The 24211-nt window shown below is 39.5% G+C and overlaps 4 protein-coding genes across 6 annotated transcripts in view; all 4 read right to left on the reverse strand.

The window, feature by feature from the left end:
* LOC103384123 (solute carrier family 24 member 2) overlaps positions 1-4884 on the reverse strand; it is a 10260-nt gene extending 5376 nt beyond the window's left edge. Inside the window, exons 1-2 of the mRNA XM_017035139.2 lie at positions 3463-4884; positions 1113-2251 (exon numbers count right to left, since the gene is read on the reverse strand). Coding sequence (XP_016890628.1) covers positions 1113-2030 — 918 coding nt within the window. The 5' untranslated portion in view covers positions 2031-2251; positions 3463-4884. The remainder of the gene's footprint in view (positions 1-1112; positions 2252-3462) is intronic.
* A 152-nt stretch (positions 4885-5036) lies between these two features.
* On the reverse strand, positions 5037-8219 carry LOC103384124 (sialic acid synthase-like). The gene is made up of 6 exons (XM_008317517.3): positions 7994-8219; positions 7257-7472; positions 7081-7180; positions 6593-6747; positions 6122-6388; positions 5037-6021 (listed from the first exon to the last, which is right to left on the reverse strand). The coding sequence occupies exons 1-6, from the start codon at positions 8123-8125 to the stop codon at positions 5812-5814; spliced, it is 1080 nt and encodes a 359-aa protein (XP_008315739.1). The 5' UTR covers positions 8126-8219; the 3' UTR covers positions 5037-5811.
* Positions 8220-9022: 803 nt separating this feature from the next.
* On the reverse strand, positions 9023-15191 carry LOC103384125 (sialic acid synthase-like). The gene is made up of 6 exons (XM_008317518.3): positions 14875-15191; positions 14520-14735; positions 14271-14370; positions 13402-13556; positions 10237-10503; positions 9023-9974 (listed from the first exon to the last, which is right to left on the reverse strand). The coding sequence occupies exons 1-6, from the start codon at positions 15004-15006 to the stop codon at positions 9789-9791; spliced, it is 1056 nt and encodes a 351-aa protein (XP_008315740.1). The 5' UTR covers positions 15007-15191; the 3' UTR covers positions 9023-9788.
* A 675-nt stretch (positions 15192-15866) lies between these two features.
* Positions 15867-23542, reverse strand: clta (clathrin, light chain A). 3 transcript variants are annotated; one of them, XM_008317519.3, is made up of 7 exons: positions 23265-23542; positions 22306-22334; positions 21733-21850; positions 21431-21542; positions 20365-20418; positions 18332-18367; positions 15867-16951 (listed from the first exon to the last, which is right to left on the reverse strand). In XM_008317519.3, exons 1-7 carry the CDS (start codon positions 23434-23436, stop codon positions 16780-16782), a joined length of 693 nt encoding a protein of 230 aa, XP_008315741.1. In that variant the 5' UTR covers positions 23437-23542; the 3' UTR covers positions 15867-16779. The 3 variants fall into 3 exon arrangements, with proteins under 3 accessions (XP_008315741.1, XP_008315742.1, XP_008315743.1); XM_008317520.3 differs by lacking the exon at positions 18332-18367 and having other exon boundaries at positions 23265-23541; XM_008317521.3 differs by lacking the exons at positions 18332-18367; positions 20365-20418 and having other exon boundaries at positions 23265-23539.
* Positions 23543-24211: the final 669 nt, after the last annotated feature.

Genomic DNA, 24211 nt, shown 5'->3' on the forward strand with positions numbered 1-24211 from the left:
TTTTGATTCAAGAGTCAAGAGTCCCCCCCCCCCCCAGTGATGTGCTGATTCCTGCTTCTCAAAGGAGCATCTCACTATTCTTGGTCACTCTAATTGGATCAAACAGCATTAGCTGAGAGGATTATTTAGCAGTTCCCGACACATGAAGGCAAGGCACTGGTACATGAAGTGTCAGACAACTGAAAGGGAAAAGCTTTTCTTGGGCTGAGGGAGGCAGCCTAATGACCAGCTGATTCCCACAAGGGCACTAAAGTCAAAGGGAGCTTCTGCCATAACACTAATACTTTGACAGAGTTACACAGAGTTTTCAGTAGTTTGTAAACCTCCTGGATGTTATTAAATGCTACTATGTAGCCCCACAACCACCTTGGCTACAATGTCAATAATCATCAAATGATTTCAGAAGTCAGAGTTCACTTTACATGTGTTATTGTGTTGAGAGATACAGAACAAACCAGCTAAAGTAAAAAAAGCTAAAGTATTTATTTAACTTACTGTAGTGTTTAATACCACTAAGAGCTAACCATCAAAAAGCATTTTAAATCTGACCAGATCAGACTCTTGTACTGTACTAATTAGCCAATTATATCGACACTGTAGAGAAATAGTGTAGCATTCTTCAAATAGCATTAAAATCATATTTTTTTTCTGCTAAGAAAAATCTGTCTTTATAAACTGAAACGTATTTGATTCAATGGGCTTCATCATCCACGATGAAAACAGAAAAACTCATCGTAAGCACAGACGAAGAGCCCATGGATTATAGAGTGAGAATAGCTGCAGGAGATGAATCTTCTACTCTAGTCTTGACAGGTAAATATCTGGGAATGTGTCACACAGTGAAGAAGAAGATAAAATTGCAGTTGTTTGCATGAGCAGCAAAACAAGCAGAACTTGTAAGAACAAGTTCTTACAAGTTCTGTATGCAATACACCTAGATTATTGCAGGTTTGATATGACAGATATCAAATGAGCATCTGTGCATATGTGGATGAGGATTGGAAGGATGATGGATGGATGGATGGATGGATGGATGGTTGGTTGGTTGGTTGGATGGATGGATAGATAGATAGATGGATGGTTGGATGGATGGATGGATGGGTTAGGCTCACCTTTGGGGCAGTCGGTAACTCTTTCACCTGGTTGCTGCCCATCCTGGACTTGATGAAAAGCTCCACCTTGGAATTGAACTTCATGAATGTCACATAAGCAGAATAGCAGCACAGCAGACTAATGCTCTCTGTCAGCACGATCTGATTATCCAGAAAGAAGTATATGAGCATGAGCAGGCCGATGATGTAGAACGAGACGTCTCTGAACAGAGGCCACCAAGTGAGGTGCAGCACTTCCTTGGAGAACAGGGCACACATCCCAATCACAAACAGAATGTTGAACACAGCCGAGCCCACGATGGTTCCAATTCCCACATTGCTGTGGGAAACAAAGACTCCGATAACAGAGGTAAAGAGCTCCGGGGCAGATCCGCCCGCTGCCATGAAGGTGGCTCCGGCTACATCATCAGAGATCTCCAGCTTCTCTGTGATGACAGTCAGGGCAGGGACGAAAAACTCATCACACACAATGGCTAAGGCTATGAACATGTACATCATCCCAAACATATGAAGCACCACATAGCCCTGACGTCTTTCCTCCACTGTGAAGTAGTCTTTTGGGTAATCCCCATGATTCATTTCAATTTCATCCGACTTTGTTGACACAGATGTGTCTCCTGGTGCCGCGGACAGGTTATTGTACTGCAAAAGAGTCCTAGGGGGCACTGCTGCTACTGCTGAGTCTCCCACATCTGACATCAGCCCTGTGGCCACTGATGTGGCTATTGACAAGGCACTCCATGAAGAGGCTGTGCAGACCACCACCAGGCTGAGGACGAAGCCCAGTATACGCCCGGGCCGCAGCTTTTTCTTGATGTTTTCATAGTGGCGTCTGGAACAGCAGCTGTGGGACCCCCGGGGAGCGGAGCTTGGAGAATGAAAGACGTCTTGGTTTTTTATTGGTAGCATGAGATCCATGGTCTTGAAGGACGTTGTCAGGTACAGTGAGAATGTCTGGAGTAAAATCCAAAACGTAGGTTGGTGGAGCTGGTGGCTGAAGAAATGGGGTTACGTCAGGCCACAGGATTTCACCGTCCTTGATTCCTTGACATGCTCCTGTCCAGTTTATATACAGTGGAGAATTCCTTGGCATCTGATTCCTGGATCTAGCCCATTTAAAGGTTTCCTCATATTACTCCCTGAATGACACAAGGAAAAGAAAAAAAAACATGTACAGCAGGTATAATGAAATCTGTAGAACGGAAATATTGTGTAACATTATTATTTGATGTTCAGGCCGGACTGGACAGATTCTGTCCCTGGGCCACCAGTTGATGATCACTGCCCTAGTCTTTATGTTTTTGTTTATGTTTGTGCTACAGTAAATGTATTTGCCAGCTTTTGTTTTGATGTCAGTGGAATGACATCTCAAATCCCTCGCCTATCAGAACTGATGCTAGGGTGATGGAGAATTGCAGGCACAACAAAATTAATTTGATTAATTTTTTTTTCAGTTTTTGACATTATATTGAATTAATAAAAATAATGTGAATACTATAGTTTTTTTAAATGGCTTGAAATTGATATAATTAAAAGTATTAAATTGAAGCATACATTTTTATGTTTTATGAAATGGCTTGAAATTGATTTAAATTATTACATTGAAGCATACATTTTTATGTTTTATGTTTCTTCATGTTGTTTTTATTTTTTGTTACTGAGTAGTGTGATTATAGTAAAAATCCTGATGTTTGTTTTCATTGATGTTTGCTGCGCGGTAATAAAACTGTTTTCAGCAGGTAACATATCTGCACAATAGTATTTACTAGTTTCCTATGTAGATACAAGGGCATACATTACTAGTATTCCCAAAACAAAAATAAAAGATTGCTAACTTATGTTTACAGATGATACAATGTGGTTGGACATGTTTGCTTACACACATCAGCCGTTTTATCTGCTGTTAAATTTAACCAATAAAAAACAATAATAATTTTTGGGTTTTGCTGAAGGTTTGTGATCTCTGTTGTATGGTGTTGAGAGGCTGCAGTAACAGCTTCCACTTAGGTGAAGCTTTGACATTAGTGAAAGCTCCTTAAGGAGCTATTTAATCCCTGAGAAGATATACTTAGATCAGCCTCCAGTCAGAACACTGCTGCTTCAGCAAAGTCAAAGATTTTTAGATTAAAAAACAAACTCTAAAGTGACGATGGCTTTCTTACAACATTAGTTCTTAGAATGACACGTTAGCAGCACATTGTTATGACCTGCAGCTTTTGTTTAAACCAGAATTAATATCAGGGTTCAACAGTAACAGTAACTATTCTGTCATCACATCAACTCAAGTCATTACAAATGAGCATCATTTGCATTATTATTGTCATTAATATTTGTATTATATTTGTCTTACCACTACTTGATATTTCCAGTTTAGCAGGAAGTTCTAGTAGGTTGGCAGACACACACTCTCTATGTTGGTTTGTCCACAAAACTGAATTCCAGGGTAGAAGCTCCAAAGGGCAGACGTGCTCAGTGCAATCCAGAGGAAAGTCCTCGGTGAGATTCCCTGCACCAGCAGAGGTGGAGCTCCTGCACAGACACTAAGGACCAAGTGTTCCTCTCCCCTTGTCTATGTTCCTGCCTCCTCTCTCTGAGTCTGCCTCCCTTCTCCTTTCTGTCCTCTTCATGCCACTCTCCAAGAATGAGCATCAGCTCTGTCTGTTAAGCCCCGCCCTCCTTATCATATCCCGTTTCGCCCTAGCAATTGGTGTCATTTCTTTCCCACCCAACATCCCAAAAAAATACACAGGATGAGATTATGAACCGCATTGGAGTTGAAGCCTTCGTGACATCAGATCATAAAGATTCTGAAAACTATCCTTAAAGGTCTGTGATGTAAAAAAAGAAAAAAAGAAAAAGTAGTTCACAGGAATAATTGCGGTAAAGATTTGAACAGCTTTACGTTGCCCATTCATAATCACAATATTTCATCCAAATTATTTCTACATTGTTGGCTATTAAAACAATATATTAATTGTTCTTTGCATTGAACATGTCAGTCAACAGTTCGTCTTCCCCAGGCTTCCCTGTCTTGTCTCACAAGTCGCTAATTGGCTTTGAGCACAACGCTTGTTCTTAAGAAACCATTCTCCATTTATAGCACAATAATAAAGCCTACTGACACATGCAGGTGTCGTCCCTCGCACAGACAGGGACTGTGACCCATAACTGTGCAATCGCATCATTTTGACCAAATTATACCTTCTAACACTTAACATATAATGTCCCTGTATTAATACACTGGCTTCAAGTCAGGTCAAACTCCAGCTGGGGAGTTGAGGGTTGGTTCCTGAAATGTTGTCGTCGCTCCACCTCAGCAACTGTACAGTAAGTAAAGTCAGTTTAATCAAGTGATGCAGCTATTGATAATCAAATATGGTCATCCAACAGAGCAGTGAAAACACAAGGAAATGTTTTCTTGTTCTCCGTTAAATAAGACACAAGTGCTATTGGATTAGGATCTATGTAAAGTACAGAAGGGTTACCCTGGTTACATAACCAACCAAGTTAGTGCGGCTGAAGAACATCGCCTGCAGAGATTCAAACACAAATAAGTCCCTTGGCATGCAGGGGAGAACCTCACGGGAACTTTGGTGGCAGTTTAGGGTTGAGGTTACAATAAATGAGGAAAGAAAATGACTTCTGTGTTTTCCTACATGGTCACATTCACTTAAAATAGCAGGGAATTTATTTTTAGAAGATTGTGTTGAGTGAGTGATGACAATTTTTTAAAATTCTATCTATCTTCTCATCCCTGCACTGTATCACGGTCTGGATTTTAAAGTTGTTTTGGATTGAAAAACAGAAAGAATCGTCATCACCTTACAAGCTGAGAGTCCCAACATGACAGTGACCTTCACCTCCTCCGAGGACAATTCAATGGAAAGAGACATTTTTTTCAACAATGGATGAAAATTATTGGACTAAATGCAATATTGGCATTTTATTTTGAAGGCTACATCTTTTGTTACTCAATGATTACAGTATATTTGAGCGTCAACATTTTACAACAGTATAACAACATGATCCTTACATGATAAGTGATCAGACGTACAGGGGTAAGTCAATAATGTCCAAGACAGTTGAATGACAATTTTCAAAGATTACAGATGTAAACAAGTTAACTATGTAAGACATGTCTCCCAGTTAAACCTGAGCTAACATCTATTTTTAAACCAAATTTAAATAGATGAGGAAACAGCAAACATCAGGATTTTCTTTTAAATAACTAAAGACTAGGCTGACATGTTCCCAAAATCATTCACAAAAAAATTATTCTTCAATGAAAACACCGCTCCTTTAGACTTCTAAATGAAATGTAGGAACTGTAAAATCAGTGCAGTTTGAGACAATTTGCAGCTGCAGTAGAAACTACCAGTACTGATAATCTCTAAATTGAAATGAAAGAGCTTCCAGGATTCTCGTAGATTACGACAGTGCATCACTGAAGCTAGCAAAAATCATGTAAGGATCATTAAGGCCACCATTAGCATTTTTGGCACGGAAATTAAAAGGATGACTGCTGAATCAAAGAGTTTGATCATTTACATGACTTCCATTCATGTCACAAATGTCCAATTACAGCTCATGCTCCCTGTCCATCCATGACCTGAAGATCAGGTTGCCTACAGTATGAATAGAATGACCATCACACTCCAGCATACACTGGAGTGTGATGTTCATCCTCTTTGAGCATTTTTCAGCACTTAGCTTTTTTCCCATAATTGTCCACCACTCCTGGCACAATGCTCTCGTCCTCTTCCACGTCCTCCAAAACAGTCTTACCCACCAGTTGGAAGATGTCCTCAGCTGCTACACCCATGGGCTCGGCTACTTTCACCGTCAACATGTCCACAGATAGGACAGCTCCTTTGGGAATCCTCACCTTGGCGACCACCGATTTACCCAACTGGTGAAAAGAAACTTTAGTTCATTATATTAACCAATGAGCAAAGACAGAAAACGTGAACGTCACAGTGAGCTGGACGTGTTGTTTGAAGATACATCACCTTGTCATGACATGGCTTTTCACAGGGCAACATCTGCTTGATGCTGTTACCCAGAGCTCTTTCCACAAGCCTGATCGCCTGGACCAGTTCGGAAAGCTCAGAGGGCACCAACGACGCTGCATGGTCACTTCCCTTCCATGTCTTGTCCAAGGTTACGTGACGCTCAATGACCTTCGCCCCAAGTGCTACAGCTGCCACAGAGATACTGATCCCAGACTCATGGCCAGAATAACCAATAGGAATGTCAGGGAACTCCTTCTGATATTCCTGTTTAGAGTCAAGTAATTGACAAGCATGAGTCATGATTATTGTATGTTGGAAACCAGAATACTGTAAATAATGATTGAATAAATGTTGCTGGTCTACGGGGTCCTCGGTTTACGACACCGTCAACCTACAGCAATTTGTTGCTGTGTCGCCAAAACCCATACATATACATGTAATAAGAATGTCCAGGGACATTTGTCTTACAGCGATCACTCTGAGGTTGACGTCTTCAGCTTCCAGGGGATAGGCGCTGGTGCACTGCAAGATGGCAAAGTTCTCATTGTGTTTTTTCACAGTATTGTAGACCCGGCGCATTGTCTCCATGGACTGCATCCCACTGGACACTACCATAGGACGTCCTGACAAACACAGAAATGATAGCAGTAGAATTATTTCACTTTGTGATGCAGAGTAATTTAAGAAAAATATAGGCACAGTGTTCTTTTCCATTACTATTTAAACTGATCCAAAAGTCTGCTCTGTATCTTTCCTGAATTCTATTTGCATATACCAAGTACTTAATGCATGCAATATATAATGTAGTAGTAATCCAACCTGCCCAAAAAGGTTACTATACCATTCATTAGGAAATGACCAAGGCTTAAGATTGTCTTAGGTTGTTTCAGCTTTTACTTCATAACATTAAATCCCACTAAAACGAATAATATAATAAACTGACAGTCACTGCTCACCTTTCTTGGACGTCTTCTCTAGGTAGGGAAAATTGTTGGTGTCTCCTGATCCTACTTTGAAGAACGGCACATTGAGCTCATGTAGAAACTCTACTGCCATCTAGAGGCAGAAAAAACCAAGGGTTCATTTCAACTTCTACTAGCTCGACCTTTACGATGTCATCAAACCTTTATACCTCATCCATGCCTGAGGCCGTGAAGAAAATCCCGACCTCCTCTGCATATTTCTGCAGCTCCCTGTACTGATCGTGGCTAAATTCCAGGTGGCGCTTGTGTTCACCGTAGGTTTTTCCCCAGGAATGTTTAGAGGTGTAGGGTCGCTCCAAAGCTCGTTTGTTAAATTTGTGCTCTAATTCACTCTTCTGAAACTTAGCACAGTCCGCTCCACAATCCTGTTAACGACGATAAACAGTTAACTTATGCTGGAACAATGGTTACAATCATGTTAGAAATCACAGCTGCCTAAACCTAAAACATTTAACCATTCTTTTCCATTTTATTAAGTACATACTGCGATATTTATTTATTTATTGAAATTTCAAAGCTTAATCACCAAAAAGAATAGAATTGCAGACGTACAATAATACTGGCCGTAGTGGAAGATTGAAACATCTCTTTGCATTTTTCTTCTGAATTTACATATTAGAAACAGTTTTGGGCTACTCTGTGGTGGTTTAAATCTCCATTGCAAACATGACGATTGTGTTTTACTATGTGCGATAACGTACGACTAAATCAACATTAATAGAACGGTTGAGGGTGTTGACCAGAAGCCACGCAGATAGTTTGATTTCTTTTCAAATAAAATGTGTTTCAGTAAAGAGCTGTATTTTTAAACAGTAAAGAGTAACGAGCGATGTGAGTGAATAAAAGAATGACTGGAACATTACGTGATGTTTGAGTGTGTTAATACCTTTGCCATTTTTATCATTTTCTTTGCAATCTCAATGTCTCCCTGGTGGTTTTGTCCAATTTCAGCTATGATGAAGCACGGATGGTTACCACCGATCATTCTACCGGGACATAACTCAAACTTTAGCGGCATTTTGTTGCTGGTAAACTGAAGGTTTTATCAGAAGACGGTTAAGGCTGAAGTAGCAATGAGCTGTAATTGTGGGGAAAAAACCCGGAACCGTTAGTATGACGCACACCCTGCTGGTGTGACCACTTCCGGTTCTGTGGAATAACTCACATACACTTTTAGACCAATTTTGTCCCGGTGAGGTATTTTCCCTTAAATTATAATAAATTATAATTAATAATTATTACCCATTCAATTAAAATTAGGGGATTCTAACGAAAAACAAGCACCGAACCCGTTAGTCACACTCAAACATCATCTAAAGTCTCGTGTGAATTGCACCGATGAGGATTGGTCAGTGAGTAGACCACGCCCTTTCTCGGTAAATCCCATCCACGAAAATCTGGACTCTTGTTAGTTATTATAAAGTTATTATGCAATTATTACTGCAATTAGTACTTTAGCAGTTATAAAGCCAAATAAATGGAAAAGAATAGGATTTGTTTGGTTTTACAAACTATTGAAATGGTGGTCTCTTGAGACCTTCACTCAACCTGTACATGAAAGGTTGAATTTAAATGTTAACTTATACATAGAACTTATGTAGATTTGTATTCAGTTGTACGATTTGTTTTTTCCATTGATTCCTGACTGAAGGCTTTAAACAAGTTTTGTTTTTGTTTTTTGTCAACTGTTGGTTTTCTTGCTTTTATGTTTTTAGTAGTCTACCATAGACTACATCAACTGCTTTGTGATAATTATAACATAATTATAATTATAACAAATATAACATAACTTTGGACATGTTATGATAATGATATGATAATTTTGTGATTTGTTCTGGATACAAATAGAGAAGAAATGTGCACATAACACTGGGTGGAAGACAAATGGGACTCAAAAAAGCACGACAACACAGAATTCATTCATTCAAAGTTTTACTTCAAAATGAAGCTACACAGAAACCTGACTACTTTTCAAAGACTACAGATGAAGGACAAATCCCATTACATTTTGAAGCAACCCTTGTAAGTACAGGCAGCTAAGCATATAGAGAGATAGAAATGTGACCACTCCCACATATTTAAATACACTTCACAGCCTAAATAACTGCTTAGGGACGCATTTCAAACGATTACCATGAATAAGAATTCTTATCAGTGTGCATTCCCAGTGTTGGGTGTGCAAATATTACCAGATTAAGTGGTTGTGGTTTAAAAAAATGTGAGTGCAGGGGTGTAACTGTAATTTACAACATCAGCCAAGTGGTGTAAACATTGTGCAAAACAACGATTACACTACACTGAGACTTTTTTTGTCCCGTCATTTTCATTTGTTTTTGGTCTTTACTGCCCTGGCTGTGGAAACATGTAACAGGATGATGAACCACATTAATAAAACTAGACTCTAATAATATTTCACACCAACAAATCGCTTGTCAGCATTCAGCACAGCATGTAGTATTGTTTTCTTGATATCACTGCTCTTCTTCACACTCCCTTCTTTCGTCCTTTCATCAAACACACATATTCTCATTTGACACTGTGGATTTTGTCTTTCTGTTCTGTTCTCACCCTCAGACTGCCTGTCCACCTTCTACTCTTACACTGTCCTCCCCCATCTTAATTCCCCGTCTTTCTATGTCGCTCTCTGTGTGCCCTTTCTTCCTAACAATCTTGGTAGATTATTATTCTATCATATTTGCCAGGATGCTCTCGTCCTCCTCCACGTCCACATTTAGCTTTTTGCCCACCAGCTGCTGCATATTCTCTGGAGAGATGCCCCTCGGTTCACCTACTTTCACAGCGAACAAATCCAAACTCAGCACTGTGCCTTTGCTAATGGCTACCTTGGCCACCACAGACTTGCCCAACTAAAATGGAAAAACAGAGAAAAAAGAAACAAAAAATATGGCGTCAAATTGTAAGAAAACAAACACAGACAGAAATTTAGCAAGACAACACATCAACCAATCGTCAGTCTTATATTTGTTTTTTAGTGGTAGTAATAAGCAATCATACATCCCGGATTACCAATACTTCAATAACTGTATGTACTTTTTATTATTCATAAAATCAGCTGTTAAATGTTGTAGGAAAAAACATATCTTTACGTACAACAGGAATTTAACCCACCTTATCGTGGCAGTTTTTCTCACATGGCAGCATCTGCTTCACGGTTGACCCCATGGCCATTTCCACTAGTCGGATGGATCGAACCAACTCTGCAAGCTCAGCTGGCTCCAGAGAAGCCTCGTGGTCATTTCCCCTCAAGGTTTTATCCAGGGTCACATGGCGCTCCACAACCTTTGCTCCCATTGCGACTGCGGCCACCGTGATGCAGATCCCTTGCTCATGTCCAGAGTATCCAATGGGAACATCAGGGAATTCCTTCTGATATTCCTTAAGAAGAAATGAAATAGAATGAATTTCTTCTAATGTTTGCAGTCTGTGATTTGTAGTTTGTTTTTCCCTATTATTATTTTTTATATTATTTTTGCACAACTAACCCTAAATGGTGCTAAACCCTTTTTTTAAATAAAAAATCGATTCAACATACAATACAATCTTAATACTACAGTATAAAATATAGCTATGAATGACAAAAGGTATTAGAAGGCAGAAGAAGATGAAGAGTTCAATAATTTGGACTGGTTACAATAAGTATGAAAAACATAAATGCACCTGCTGCATTTATGCTTCAATTCCAACAATATACAGGTGAAAGAACATATTTTCTTCAAATGGAATGCTAATTTATCTTAATAAGTCATGATTAATGACAGCAAATTACGGTTGTGATTAATCATGATAAAATCACAGCTACACCGATTAATCAGATGAACAATTTTAATCAACTGACAGGCCTATCAACATGGCTTTGGCAGGAAAAGAAAAGTTAATAAATGCACAGACCCGACCTCTCCTCTCACAGTATCTTAGACGTGTAAAATTAAAACATAAATACATGGACCTGTATTAGTTGATTACAATTGTATTTGATGATTAAAAATGATGTATGTTTTTACAAAGCACTAGGTCCATTTAGTATAAAACACAGTTGTATACATTAAATATATGGAGGAGGTCCCTACTCCATAAATAGTTTGTGTATAAATTCTATTAAACACTAGGTTTCAGTACTAAACACTAAAGAGACATTAATGGTCAAGGTTTGTGCAAATTGAAGACCAGGGCATTAAGCTGCCTTGTAGCACCTCCTGCTGGATTGAATAGAAACTTTATTTACTGTGTTTATGGAAGATGAAACAAATTTCATGCATTTATTTTTGGTTAATTTCAAACCAATTCTGGAAAATGAAAGGTGATACTATCCAGCACTGAAGGTGGAGCAAGGCAGTTATTAAGTAGTATTATGGTGACTGCTGTTATAACTACACTGAAATATAGGACCTTGAGCACCTGCTTAAAGAAGTATTGCTGCATACTAGCAGTAGTCTAGTTCCAAAAAGTGGAAAAATCCAATTACCTGGAACGCTCCTCTGAGAAAAAAACAACAACAAAAAAACAAAAACAAAACACACACTCCCATATGGTGTATTGTATTACAATGATGTCACACACACCCTTGTACACACACACACACACGCACACATTCACATGCGCACAAATATAGATTCGATGTCCCAACATACAAAAATGCTCTTCCTCCTCCATTGTTTGTTGAGTGTCTGTTGAAGGAGGGAGGGAAGCATGTTGGCTGAGACCGCAGATTCCAGTCTAACTGGTCTTCATTGGCACTCACCAAACTGAAGTGGAATAAAATAAATATTCATCATCATTACGATCATTTGATCGTATGATCAAATGCGTTAGAATGCCACGCTGTGGGGAAAACCTGGAAAGAGAGTCTGCTGTACACTGGGGTTGCATTGATTTGGTAACACAGGAAATTAATATGTTCAGAACTAAGACAATGCATAACTCGTAGCTGTTGTCACTAGTCTCTGTGAATGAGGTAAACAAGATACACACACATCTGTTAGCTATTCTCCAGTTGTGACCAATGAGCATGTAAGATATTGTTTGACTTTAGCTCCTAACACACTCAAAGCATTTAAGGTCCACCAAAAAAAAAGGTCATGTAAAGTCACTGGAGTCATTTTCAAGATTATATTAACAGCTCTCTTCTACCAAAAGCCATTCTGACGAAGGGTGGGAGCCTAACCTCACACTACGGTGTTGATATGAGAGAAAAGAAATGGTATTCATTGCAACAGTATTAAGATGCAGGAAATCAACAAAGGTCAGACTAAGCAATCTGGTCATTCTTGGAGTACCACAGGGATTAGTCATTGTACTACTTTGGTAATAGAACGGGGAACACATCTCATCATGAATTTAGGTTTTAATATGCCACAGTGTCTACACAGAAAAACATTGGTCAATTGTACATTGAATCAAATATTTAAGTATATTTTAAGTATATTTTATCAGATCAGGTCAAATATGTACACAGACATACCAAGACTTCCAGGTATTTCTGCAGCGGCTACATGATGCCCGCAAATAATATTAAATTTGCTGAAATTTTGACTAAACAAAAAAAAAGTTCCCACAAAGCAGAGAGAGTGTGTATCTGACATCAGTAAGTACTACGCACTGAGGAAGCCTCTTGGATGAGAGGCGAAACGTCTCCTTGAGAAAATTTTGCCTAACGGAACTCTCCAGGCGACACATGTTCATGGGTTAGTGAGTTTGGCTAAGTAGACCAATCAGTTCTCAGGATAGATTTGATCTGTTTTCAGACTTGACTGTACTCATTTCGCTGTTTCCACATGAGAGCATGACTGAAGGAGAATTACACAAAAATACAATGAACAAAACCTACTTCACATTAGACTACATCAGGCATGGCCAACCTGTGGCTCAGGAGCCACATGTGGCTCTTTGCCCGGTTTCATGCGGCTCTTACGTCTTAGGGAAAACCCAATTCGCACAGATGAAAAGTTGTACGCAGGACGTTTTAAAAGAATAGGAGAAGTTTATTTATTTATTTTTTTAAGGGATGGGGCAGTTCACACGTGCACATGTACTGTATATCATTTGGCTAAGACAGTAAAGATGGTGGATCTTAGCCCCTTGACTGGTTGGCCACCCCTGGACTACAATAATGTAGAGCCTTGTGCCAGTTGTCAGTTGGGATGTCTGTGTACATGCAGTGTGATGAATTAACCAGAACACTGTTAATGTGAAACTAGGAAAACTGGTTGGACATAAATCACCAACGACTATATGCCTACATTGTGATTGGCTGGAAGAGGATACTATTCATTTTACCTTGATCACTTTGAGGTTGACATCTTTGGGGTCTAGAGGATACGCACTGGTGCACTGCAGCAGAGTGAAGTTCTCGTTGTACTGCTTCACTGTCTTGTACACCTGACGTATGGTCTCCATGGACTGCATTCCAGTGGACACCACCATGGGGCGCCCTGGCCCAGGATAAAAATGAAAAAGTTATGTATATTAACGCCTAGGTGGTCGCCTAGCTGGAGAGTATGATACTGTTACCTCAAACTGTTCTCAAACGTTTTCTACTTTGTACCACCTGAGAAACCAGGATTTTTAACAAGTGATGTCATTTATCTCCAGTACAAGTGCAAGGACAGTGGTACCTTGAGATATGGGTCTAATCCATTCCACAACAGCATATGTATCAATCATGAGTGGATTGATACATATGCTGTCGAATTTTCCCCATTAAAAATAACTAAAAACCAATTAATTCGTTCCAGCCCCCAGACATATACCAATAATTACCCCTCCCCATCTAAACATAAAAAACATAGATATAAACAATGCATTGATAATATATAATAATAATAATTAAGAAAACATTTTATATTGTTGTTATAAAAATGGGTTATATAACCCAGCAAGAGACAGTGAGCGTGATTCCTGTTACCACACCCATTTAAATCATTAGGTGTGGTTCAATACATGAAAAACAAACAGGTCAGATCATTTCTAAACCACTCAAGAAAAACAAATAATTAAAACCGTAGGAGATCAAACAGAAGGAATGACAGATAAATAACCTTTAACTTGTCCTTCTAAATGTCAATATGTATTTGTCTTCATGTGAACACTGTAGGAACACACGCAGTGCAGAGTGAATTGACTTCTTCTGATACACAGTTCTGTACCTTTTTTGGCAGTTTTCTCCAAATATGGAAAGTTGTTGGCGTCACAGGAAGCAACTTTAAAGAACGGCACATCCAATTCATCGAGGAACTCCACGGCCATCTATGAAAATGGATGTAAATGCTAAACAAATATGTTTCCAAAGAGTGATGTCACAGCATAATCGTTTGTCCTCTGTCATGTGAAGACTACTGTACTGTAAACCTGACCTGAGAGATAACACAGATGTAGATAAAACATTTTTTTGTTACCTCATCCATGCCAGAGGCGGTAAAGAAGATACCAATGCCATCTGCAAACTTCTTTAGCTCCCTGTACTGCACGTGACTGAACTCCAAGTGGCGTTTGTGGTCACCATAGGTTTTTCCCCAGGAGTGCTTTGAATTGTAGGGACGTTCCAGGGCTCGCTTACTAAACTTGTGCTCTAATTCGCTTTTCTGGAACTTAGCACAATCAGCACCACAGTCCTGCAATGACAGAAGACATTCTGTCAAGAAGGTCATGGAGGAAGTACTAGTGCTCCAATGTATTTCACAGCAAAAAAAAAAAAATGAAAGAAACATGAAAGTACTTACATTATATTTAAAAAAAGAACCTCATAATTACCTTTGCCATCTTGATCATTTTCTTCGCTATTTCAATGTCCCCTTGGTGGTTTTGCCCAATTTCAGCAATGATGAAGCAGGGGTGGTCGCCCCCGACCATTCTCCCAGGACACAGCTCGAACTGAAGAGGCATTTTTTAGTCGTAGAGTCGAAGGTATGATCTGAAGCAAACAGGAGTCAAGGGTCTCTTGTGTGAAGCTATCGAACAAGGTGAGTTTCCCTCAGGTGTGTGGGTGGAAAAGGTAGAATGGTTCTATTTAAAAGCCAAGTCTGGCACACCTCCTTCTTCCTAATTCCCTCCCTCTGTCTCACCCTCCCTCTCTCTCTCTGGCCTTCAAGCCATAACAAAACAAAGGCATATTATCAACTCCTGATATTAAAAGCTGTCCTGCATTGCTATGTATTGATTTATATCAAGAGCACCCACACTTACAGTAAGCTGAACATAATTATACATACATTATATGTTGGGATACTGATTATATGCATGTGGTATGGTTCAGTTCTTACAGTATATGGTCACTACTACACACAATAGAATTATATTCAAGTTTTTAATTGTATTGTTTTAAATGCTTATGATTTACCAGCACTCTCTTTGTGATCCACTTATTGGGCACCCCGATCTACTTCATACCATTTAGTCAAGCAAAGAAGGCCTTGACTACTGAGTACCACTACAACTGTGGACCCCTTGGCCCGTCAAGATGGTTCTTTATCTATTGTCATAAACCTCAACTCTTAATGGAATAATCTAGTTATTTCTTTATAAAAAAATACAAATGCTAATATAAAAAAAATGATCCACAAAGGATTGTGCGGCAACTGTTGACTTATTCTGAGGTCCCGCGGTGAGATAGAGGCTAAACAAATAATTCAGTTTCAGTTTCAGCAACAGTAAATCCTGAGTCTACGATGCTTAGATTTTGTTCTTAGTCTGCCCTTGATTCGTCTACCAATGAAAACCAATCTGAAGAAAGACAGACTGACAACTTTTATTTGTTGTTTTTCTTTACTGATATTGAAATCAAAAGGACAATGCACACACATGGTGAAGGAACAGCCGGCTATTAACTTTCTTTTAAACCACAACTGTCTCAATTCAGTCACATAAATGTTTTTTTTTATATTCTGTATATATATTGCCTTCTGTATATGTACAAAAGTACACATAGGGTACATACACACACTGCTGAGGTGAAAGGATAAACTCTAACAGGTCACATACTGTATACTGTAATGACTGGACTTTGTTGAAATCCTGTAGAGGGAGGATTTCATAAAGAAATGCATAGATTGAAAATTTAACACCACATGCCACACGCAGGCTCTACACACGCGCACACACACACACACAGTTCAAATGACTACAGATTTGTTTGGTCCTTTAAAACAACAGGAATTCTTCTATCCTTTAGACAGAACGGGTAAACATGAGGTGTTCTACTGGATGACTGAATGGTGACGGGTGAAAAACGTTGAGGTGAACAGTCAGAGTACAGCTTTATGGTAATGATACATGACAAACAGCCTGTACTGTAGCGATAGACCCAAACAAACGTTAACCCTTCCCTTGAATGTGTCAAACTACCACCCTACTACCTGTTCACACAAGACAACTGACCACCATATGATACTAGTTTTATTAATGCATAACGAGGGTCTACCAGGTCTTCATTCATTTATACTTCAGGAAAGAGCAGTTCGTAGTGAGGGATCTGTACCACACGGGTGGAAACCTTCAGGTTAGAGGATGGGGAGCTGGTGCCTCATGGATAATCTCCACAGCCTGGACATGATTTGAAAAAATACTCAAGGTGCAACACTGGTCGTTGTGTTGTGTTGGTGTGTGTGTGTGGTATTTCAGGAGAGAATGGAATGATGCTTGGTGCGGCCCCGTCGTCGCTTAACGGACGAGCGGAGACTGCTTCAGGGAAATGAGGACGGAGCGCATGCGGGACACGTCTTTGGCCTGCTTGCTGGACTTGGGGTTGAAGTCGCACAGCCGCGCCACCCGCTCCCACTCTGTGCCGGGGTTGTTCTCATCTAGATCAGATATCATAGCCTCCTCGGCCGCCCTGCGCAAAACAGGAGGGATGAGAAGAAGGGGAGATGTGGTACAGAACAGTCAGTGTACATGTACTGGTGTGAACAGCCCTGACAAATACTCTGCTGATCATCAACAACTCCAGGTTCTTAAAGAAGCTACACGGTGCCTTCAGACACCAACAAAGTTTAGAGGAAATTATTTTTGTTCAAATTGCTGATTGGAATCTAAATGATATGACAAATCTTACCAAGCAATATTTATCAAATAAATATCTCAACAACCTAAGTCTCAACATGTCTCGGTTCTGTGGTTTTGTTGTGGCTTCAGCAGAGTCTTCCTCAGGGCAGGACAGTCACACAACCACACAGGGACAGACATTTACCTTTCCATCAAAAACAGACAGGCTACAATGGCTTCATCACTTGTGACGTGCTCCCAACTCTGTTCTCACCTTTTATTGTCTACTCTTCAACATTAGGGGATATGTATATGTATATAAATAAATAACATAGATGGGGAATCCAAAAGAAAAAGTAAAGCAAAGCTAATCAGAGTAGTGATAACCCAGTCTGATGAGGGTGGTTAAAAACATGGTTCTCTTTAGAACCGTGGGAGGCTTTGCCCACTTCCACACTGTGGTAGCACATTAACAATGGTCTCCTTTCTCTACAAGATCCAAGTATAGAAACAAAAAAAATATCTTTCATATACTTGTTCTTGAATTTAATAAAAAGCAATAATTAAAAGCCCAAAGTATTACTGTGCTTTAGCCATGCATTCTGCAGCAGCTGAAAAGCAGGTTCTTTGAGAGGGACACGGGGCGAGGTAGGTTCAGTTTTCATTTAGTGTGTGGTCACCGTGGAATAACTTACACCATCCTAGCAGTGACGTAAAAAAAAATACAGACACTACAGGACGTGGATCATACTTGTTTTTCGGGGACAAAAAATAAGAAACAAACAAAAAAAAACTTGGATAAATGCATCAGCGTCACTCTTACAAGACAAGATTTCAAGATGAAGCCACAAATTACAGCCACAATCTTAACCACACCCAACCCACAAGCATTACCGTAAAATTTCCACTGCCAATGTTTTTATTTCCCCACCCAACCATAGGCAGAGACTCAACAACACAGTACACAAAGCAAAATGGGGATGAGAAGCCAATGAACACTCACTGTCACAACCAACTACAAAATACACAAGGGACTAGAGGGACCACGACATCACAGAGGGAACCTTTAAACCAAAGCTCTCTTTAGGCAGTGGCTCTAACTGCTGTGCTAGCAGACTGGCTGATCTGTGGAGAACAGGAGCTGAACTAACGCACACAGACAAACTGGATCTGAACCCCTGTCTAACATACAGAGGACTTGCAAATTCTGTTGTTCATGTTTTTACTTAACTGGTCTAGGCGGTAGCAAGGATGGTTAATGTGTGTGCTTTAAGGTGCATAGGAAAAGAAACAAGGAGAAACAGGTTCACAAGTCAGAATTTAGAAAAGAGAGAAAGAGAGAGAAAGGGAGGGGACAAAATGAAAGACAACAAAACGATCGAAATGCAGATGCTGAAAGCGAGCATGCCAAAGCAGCATTTTTTGGTGCCATTTTCTGTACTTTCTCTCTCCTTCTCTTGTACTGTGGAAGAGCAGCACCAGTGTGTAGCCTTTGGTTCAGCCCCTTGTCATTCCACTGACTGGGAGGTGTTTTTGAGTCACGCTACACTACACAGGAAATCAAAGTTTAAAGATGACGTAATTCTCTCGCCTCCTTTCCTTATTTCTCAGCTTTGTGTGGACACAAAAATTCAAATTTCTGTTCCAGGATGAACCAGTATTGAATTGGAAACAAAGGAAAGTGTGAATTTACACAAGCAGGCTGCGTCTTAAGGTGGACATTATTATTAAAGGTTTTTCTGCGTCAGGGTTTATGTTTCCTTACATTAAAGTCTTCAGGGTTTTTTTTTCTTATGTTTTCTCAGTTGGCTGCTTTCCATCTATCCATCTGTAAAGGTCAGACACTACTGACATTAAGATAAAGAATTGAGATGTTTATTACTTTCACTAGTAAACTATTTAACATAGGCATTTATTCCTTAAAAAAGGGAGGGGAGTTAAAAGAACTTTGATTCAATCACCTCAGTCAAGGAGAGAGAATTTGTTTTGCTACAAAACAATTAAAGAATTTCTCTAACTAAAGCAGACTTTGTCATTCCAAGGAAAATAAAATAAAAAACCAAAGGCTACACAGTCTGGCTGCTTGATAGCTAAGCTTGTGCAGCATTGTGCAACATTAGCAACACGCCGGCTAACGCACAGTTCTTCAAGTCTGAGTACTCTAGGAAGCAGTTGTGCATCTATACCATGAACAGTGGTGGAGTTCAAACATTGTATCTGTACAAGCTTACACAATGACACAGTCATGTGTAGGTCTGCAGGGCTTTGACTGCAAGTGCAAACGACGTGAATGTCTTATGTTTAGTGGATAATCACTTATTATGCCAAATGTAGTTCTCATCGTTTGTGGAAAAAAGTTTGGGTTACACGGTAAGGGTTGTATAAAACCACTTGGCACCACCTATGGGCCAGAGAATGGCCGCTACATACCAGGTGTTGAAAAACATAACTGTGGTTTTTAACATTAACTAAAAATTCGGAAAACAAGTGAGAGCAGCGGAATTTTTCTAAAGTGAAACATTACACCGAAATCTACAAGAATGGTTCAGTAAAAAAGAGAATTACAGCTATAATCCAAATCATGTGAGTCAGGTTCTCATCAGACAGTTCCAAAGATTAAAGATAAAAGATAGCTACGCATTCACCAAAGCAATGTTCATATAAACACACAACTGCCTCAAACACGTCTACAAGCATGGTATGCTGATAACACTGGTTAGGTCACAAAGACAAAAGCTGTAGAAAAAACATTTTCTGTATAAGTACACAATTAATGTAAGCCAGTAATAACAGTGAGGAAACTGAGTCAGTGTAAATTTCAAGATGCAGGACAGAGCTGGAATGACTGAAATGGAGTGGAATGTCAATGAAGTGATAACACAATGAAGTGGCCGGGCAGTTACTGTGTAGTAGCATGCGGTTATAACCATCACTGCAATGTAAACTCACAAGCATCCACTCACAAATGGCATGCAGACTTGTGGAATGGGACTGAGGTTTACAGTATACTGTGTGGGGTATACACAGTAATGTGGTGTAAGGTGTTCAATTAGGACAAATAGCGTCAAGCTCAGTGAGGAGGGGGACAGTAACTAATGAGAGCAGAAGGTAAACGTGACAAAGAAAAGGATGGAGCCAAAACATAGATGGAGTTATCTGATGTCATAGTTGATGGAAAAGACACGATGTTAGTGGTTAGATGTTGACAACTCATGAGTATGTGAAAAATAAATGAACATGAGGATGTTAGTTGGAGCAACATACACATAACCAATGAGCTCAGAGAAGGGCTGCTTGTAGAAGTCTTCATCCAACACCCTGGACCAACATCCGCCACAACGACAGAGCAGCAAGAAGGCAAGAGAGAACAAAGACAGTGGTAAAATGGAGAATAGAGCTGCTTACATCATCACAGGTTACCATGGAGCTAGCAATGCCCCGAGGAGCACGATTACATCTGATTAAACTCCTGCCACACTTTGTCAGTGAGTGGCTTCACAAGCTTTGTCTTGTCTCCACACAGGTGTTGATACACAGCATTTTAAAATAGACTAAATTAAAGAACTATGTTATGTTAATTACAAAAGTGGCAGCAACCTGATTTGATTTTTAATTTTTTTAAATAAGACAATACTATCTGACTAGGAAAATGACATGCATTTAACACTCCTTTGTTGATTTTATTGAGGTTTAGTACACAGTCATAGATGCAATGGTATTAATAACTGGCACAATAATTTCTTTCATTGTTTCGGTTATCAGCCTTTGTTTCCTTATTTTCGGTTTCGGCCAACAATTTAATATCTGTGCATCCCTAGTACTTAACTTATGCAGCCTCAGCCAAAACGGTTAGATATCAATTAAATGACATGTTCAGTAATTCTGATTGATTATTAGTCAGACACAATGTCTTATTTTGTCACAGCTGCAATTATAAAAGAAATAAAAGTCATTATTGAGCCAAGTAGACAGAGGTAGCTGTCACTGGAGCTGGGTGTCATGTCTGCTGGTGGTTCATTATTAATAAGGCTGCAGAGCTACATCACAGTGCAGTACGAAACCACACTTGAAACACTTGTGTGGAGGAAAAGATCTAACAGAAGCCACACAATTCATAGAGCATTCTTGACAGTAGTATGCATTTATAATAATTTTTGAATTACTGTGTTGTTAAATTTTAATTGCAACATTGTTTTCTACTAAACATTTAGTTACTAATAAAGAGGTCTTACGATAGTAGTGTTCTATTTTCTGCAGGTATGAAGTTATGACCTTCCATTATTCCACCAACTTTAGGTCCTGTTATAAGTCATTTTCAGGATGTCAGTACCTGTTGTTGGTTTTGGTTTTTTCCAACTGCTCGTTCTGCCTGGAATGCCACTCGTCCAGCTCTAACTTGGCCTTCTCCTTCCACTCGGACTCCTGCTGACGTGAATTGGCATCTGGGAATAAGACAGGCAAGGATAATATTAAATAACAAGCAGATCAGAGGGTTGTCTGAATCAGTATCTATATTGGTATCATTGCCCTACAAACATGGCCATAGACCTCTTGGTCATTCCCCCTGTCCAAAACAGTACGGTCTGTTCCACACTCTGACAAAAAAAAAAAAAAAACTCTGAACAGATTTACCCAGCACCTCAAGCCTTTCGCTTTGCTCCTCTCTCCATTTACGTAGACTTTCAGGTTCAGCCTGGAGCCGGTCAGCATTGGAGATTGCAGCATAGGCATCTGTTGGACCATTGCTTTCCTGGGAAAGAAGGACAAGAAAGTCTGTGTTGTAAACAAATGTCTTAAACACAAGGATTTTTTATTTTATTTTTACAGTTAGCATTAGTTCTGTGCTAACAATGTGTGAGCAGTATGCTGTCCTCATTTTGATTTGAACAGAAAAGACCTAGGGACTCCTTCCAACCTTTATCAACATTTCTCCTGACATAACAGAAAAAGTCATGACAGTGGAGAAGGAAGCAATGTTGCAACCACAGCACAGGAAATAGTAGTTGGAGAGATTGCAAAAGTGGGATGCAAGTACAGAAACTAGCTCCACCACCAAAATACTAGGAATACGCAAATTACCTTGTATGTAGAATTAAGAAAAATGTGGAGAAAAGCTGACAAAGTTCTGCACTTTACACCATAATTCACCAGGCAAATAATATGAACAAAGTGACACCTTGTGAAGCAAAGTAAATCAAGTGTTACCCCATTGAACTCTCCGTTGACGGCACCATCTTCAAAAGACACAAAGGAAAAAGCAGTTAGATAATCCAAAGACATTTTATTATACACTTCATTGGTTGAATGCATTGCATTTTACACACACACGCACTCATTTTTTATGACCTGTCAGCAATTTTCTAACAACCACAGTTGCTTAACAACAACCCAGCTGAAACCTCAAGGAAATGAAGCAGCTCTGGCCAAAGGTCATTAAGGTCCATTCCCTTCCTCTGGAGCAGGGAAGTCAGAGTGACATGACAAGATTGGTTCCTTCCTGAGTCGATAATTTAAACCAAATATCAAAACTTCTAGGTGGTTAAGAAGTCAATCATAAAAAGATCGAACTTTTTATGATTGACCTCTTAACCACCTAGACCTCAGATCCACAGAATACTGTGATGAATATTTATAGTGATTCCTTGTCTCCATGGTAATTTGAAAAATGTCCTTTATTCACCCGTTTGCTGGTTTAAAGTTATACTGTGCACACAGTTTAGTTAGGAACAATTGTTTAAATGCGACCTTCATATAACTCATATCTCTACTGTAATCCTACATTTCTGATCGTCTAAACTATTACATATTTTAATATATTGACAGGTAAAAAGACATTGAACGACGTGCTAATAAAAACCTACATAGAAGCGCGGCATTACGGACAAGTAAACTGTTAATACAAAAAGAATTGGGTTTTTTCACTGACAGAATATGGCGTAATCACAACAGCATTTAGTTAGCATTCTCACATTAGCCATATTTACTAGCAGGGCTGGCGTTAGCAACTGTGCTAATTTAGCGTCCACTCAATTCACCTATTTGAATAAAATACTTGAAAATAAAACAACAACTGTTCATTATATAAAGAAATCATACAAGAGGATACTAGTGAGAAAAGCAAAAAGGGCAGTGGACTGAATCTACTAGGTCAAACAGTCACCCACCATTGGTAAGCGACGAGGGGACTTCTCCACTATCTAGGATGCTGAAGCCTTCGTCGTTTTCAATGCCGGCGATTTCGCTCTCTTGCTGGGCCAAGAACGCTGCAGCAGGGTCCTCCTCCGACCCCAAGCCGTTCCCAGCAGAATGTGTGTTTAGCATGTCAAAATCATCCATGTTATATGCGGTTGTGAAGTGATAAATGTAAGAGACCGGTGGTCAGGTGTAGAGATTGACCGAAACCGAGAAGAAGCTAAACTGGAAGGACGATTAAAAAAACGTAAACGCAAGCGAAGCGGAAATGGATATTTGACCAATTAGAAGCCAGTAAAGATAACAGACAGCCCAGTGTAACCAATTATATAACAGCTGCTTCAAATTTGCACCAATCAAATCATTGAAATATTCTGCATACGGGTCCCATGACTAGGTGGTGGTGATAAAAATTCCGCAGTCTTGAATTGTGCGGCCAGGGTAAATGTTATCATGTTGTTTTTTTAACGAATATGTCTATTATCTATAGTAACATGGTGCTGTTTTAGAGCAGTTTGGAGTAGATTGGTCTTAGGTGTGCTTTTAGTCCATAGAGTCTTTTCGTCTGCACTGCCAAAGATGTGGTTAATAATTAACGGCTCTGACAGGCTTAAGGGGTTCTGGTGTCAAGTACAACACACTTGTCCTAACATTGAAGTCCAGAGTGTGTTGCTGCAAAAAAAAAATTTAAATGTTCGGATTTTTTGCCTAAATTTACAGTACTGTTTAACTTCTGCAAGATTTACGTGTACCCATACTTTAGGGACCATGATGGTGAAGGACAAATAAAATCTCCAGATCATCAGGCCCAAGAAAGGGTACACCATTGAAAGGTCACTGGTCCATCACAGAGCTATAAACAGTACATAAATCAATGATTCACAAACTATGGCATGTGTACCATTGGTGGTAATCTTAT

Source organism: Cynoglossus semilaevis, chromosome 9 (assembly GCF_000523025.1).
Source record: "Cynoglossus semilaevis isolate Cse_v1.0 chromosome 9, Cse_v1.0, whole genome shotgun sequence".
Taxonomy (NCBI): Eukaryota; Metazoa; Chordata; class Actinopteri; order Pleuronectiformes; family Cynoglossidae; genus Cynoglossus; species Cynoglossus semilaevis.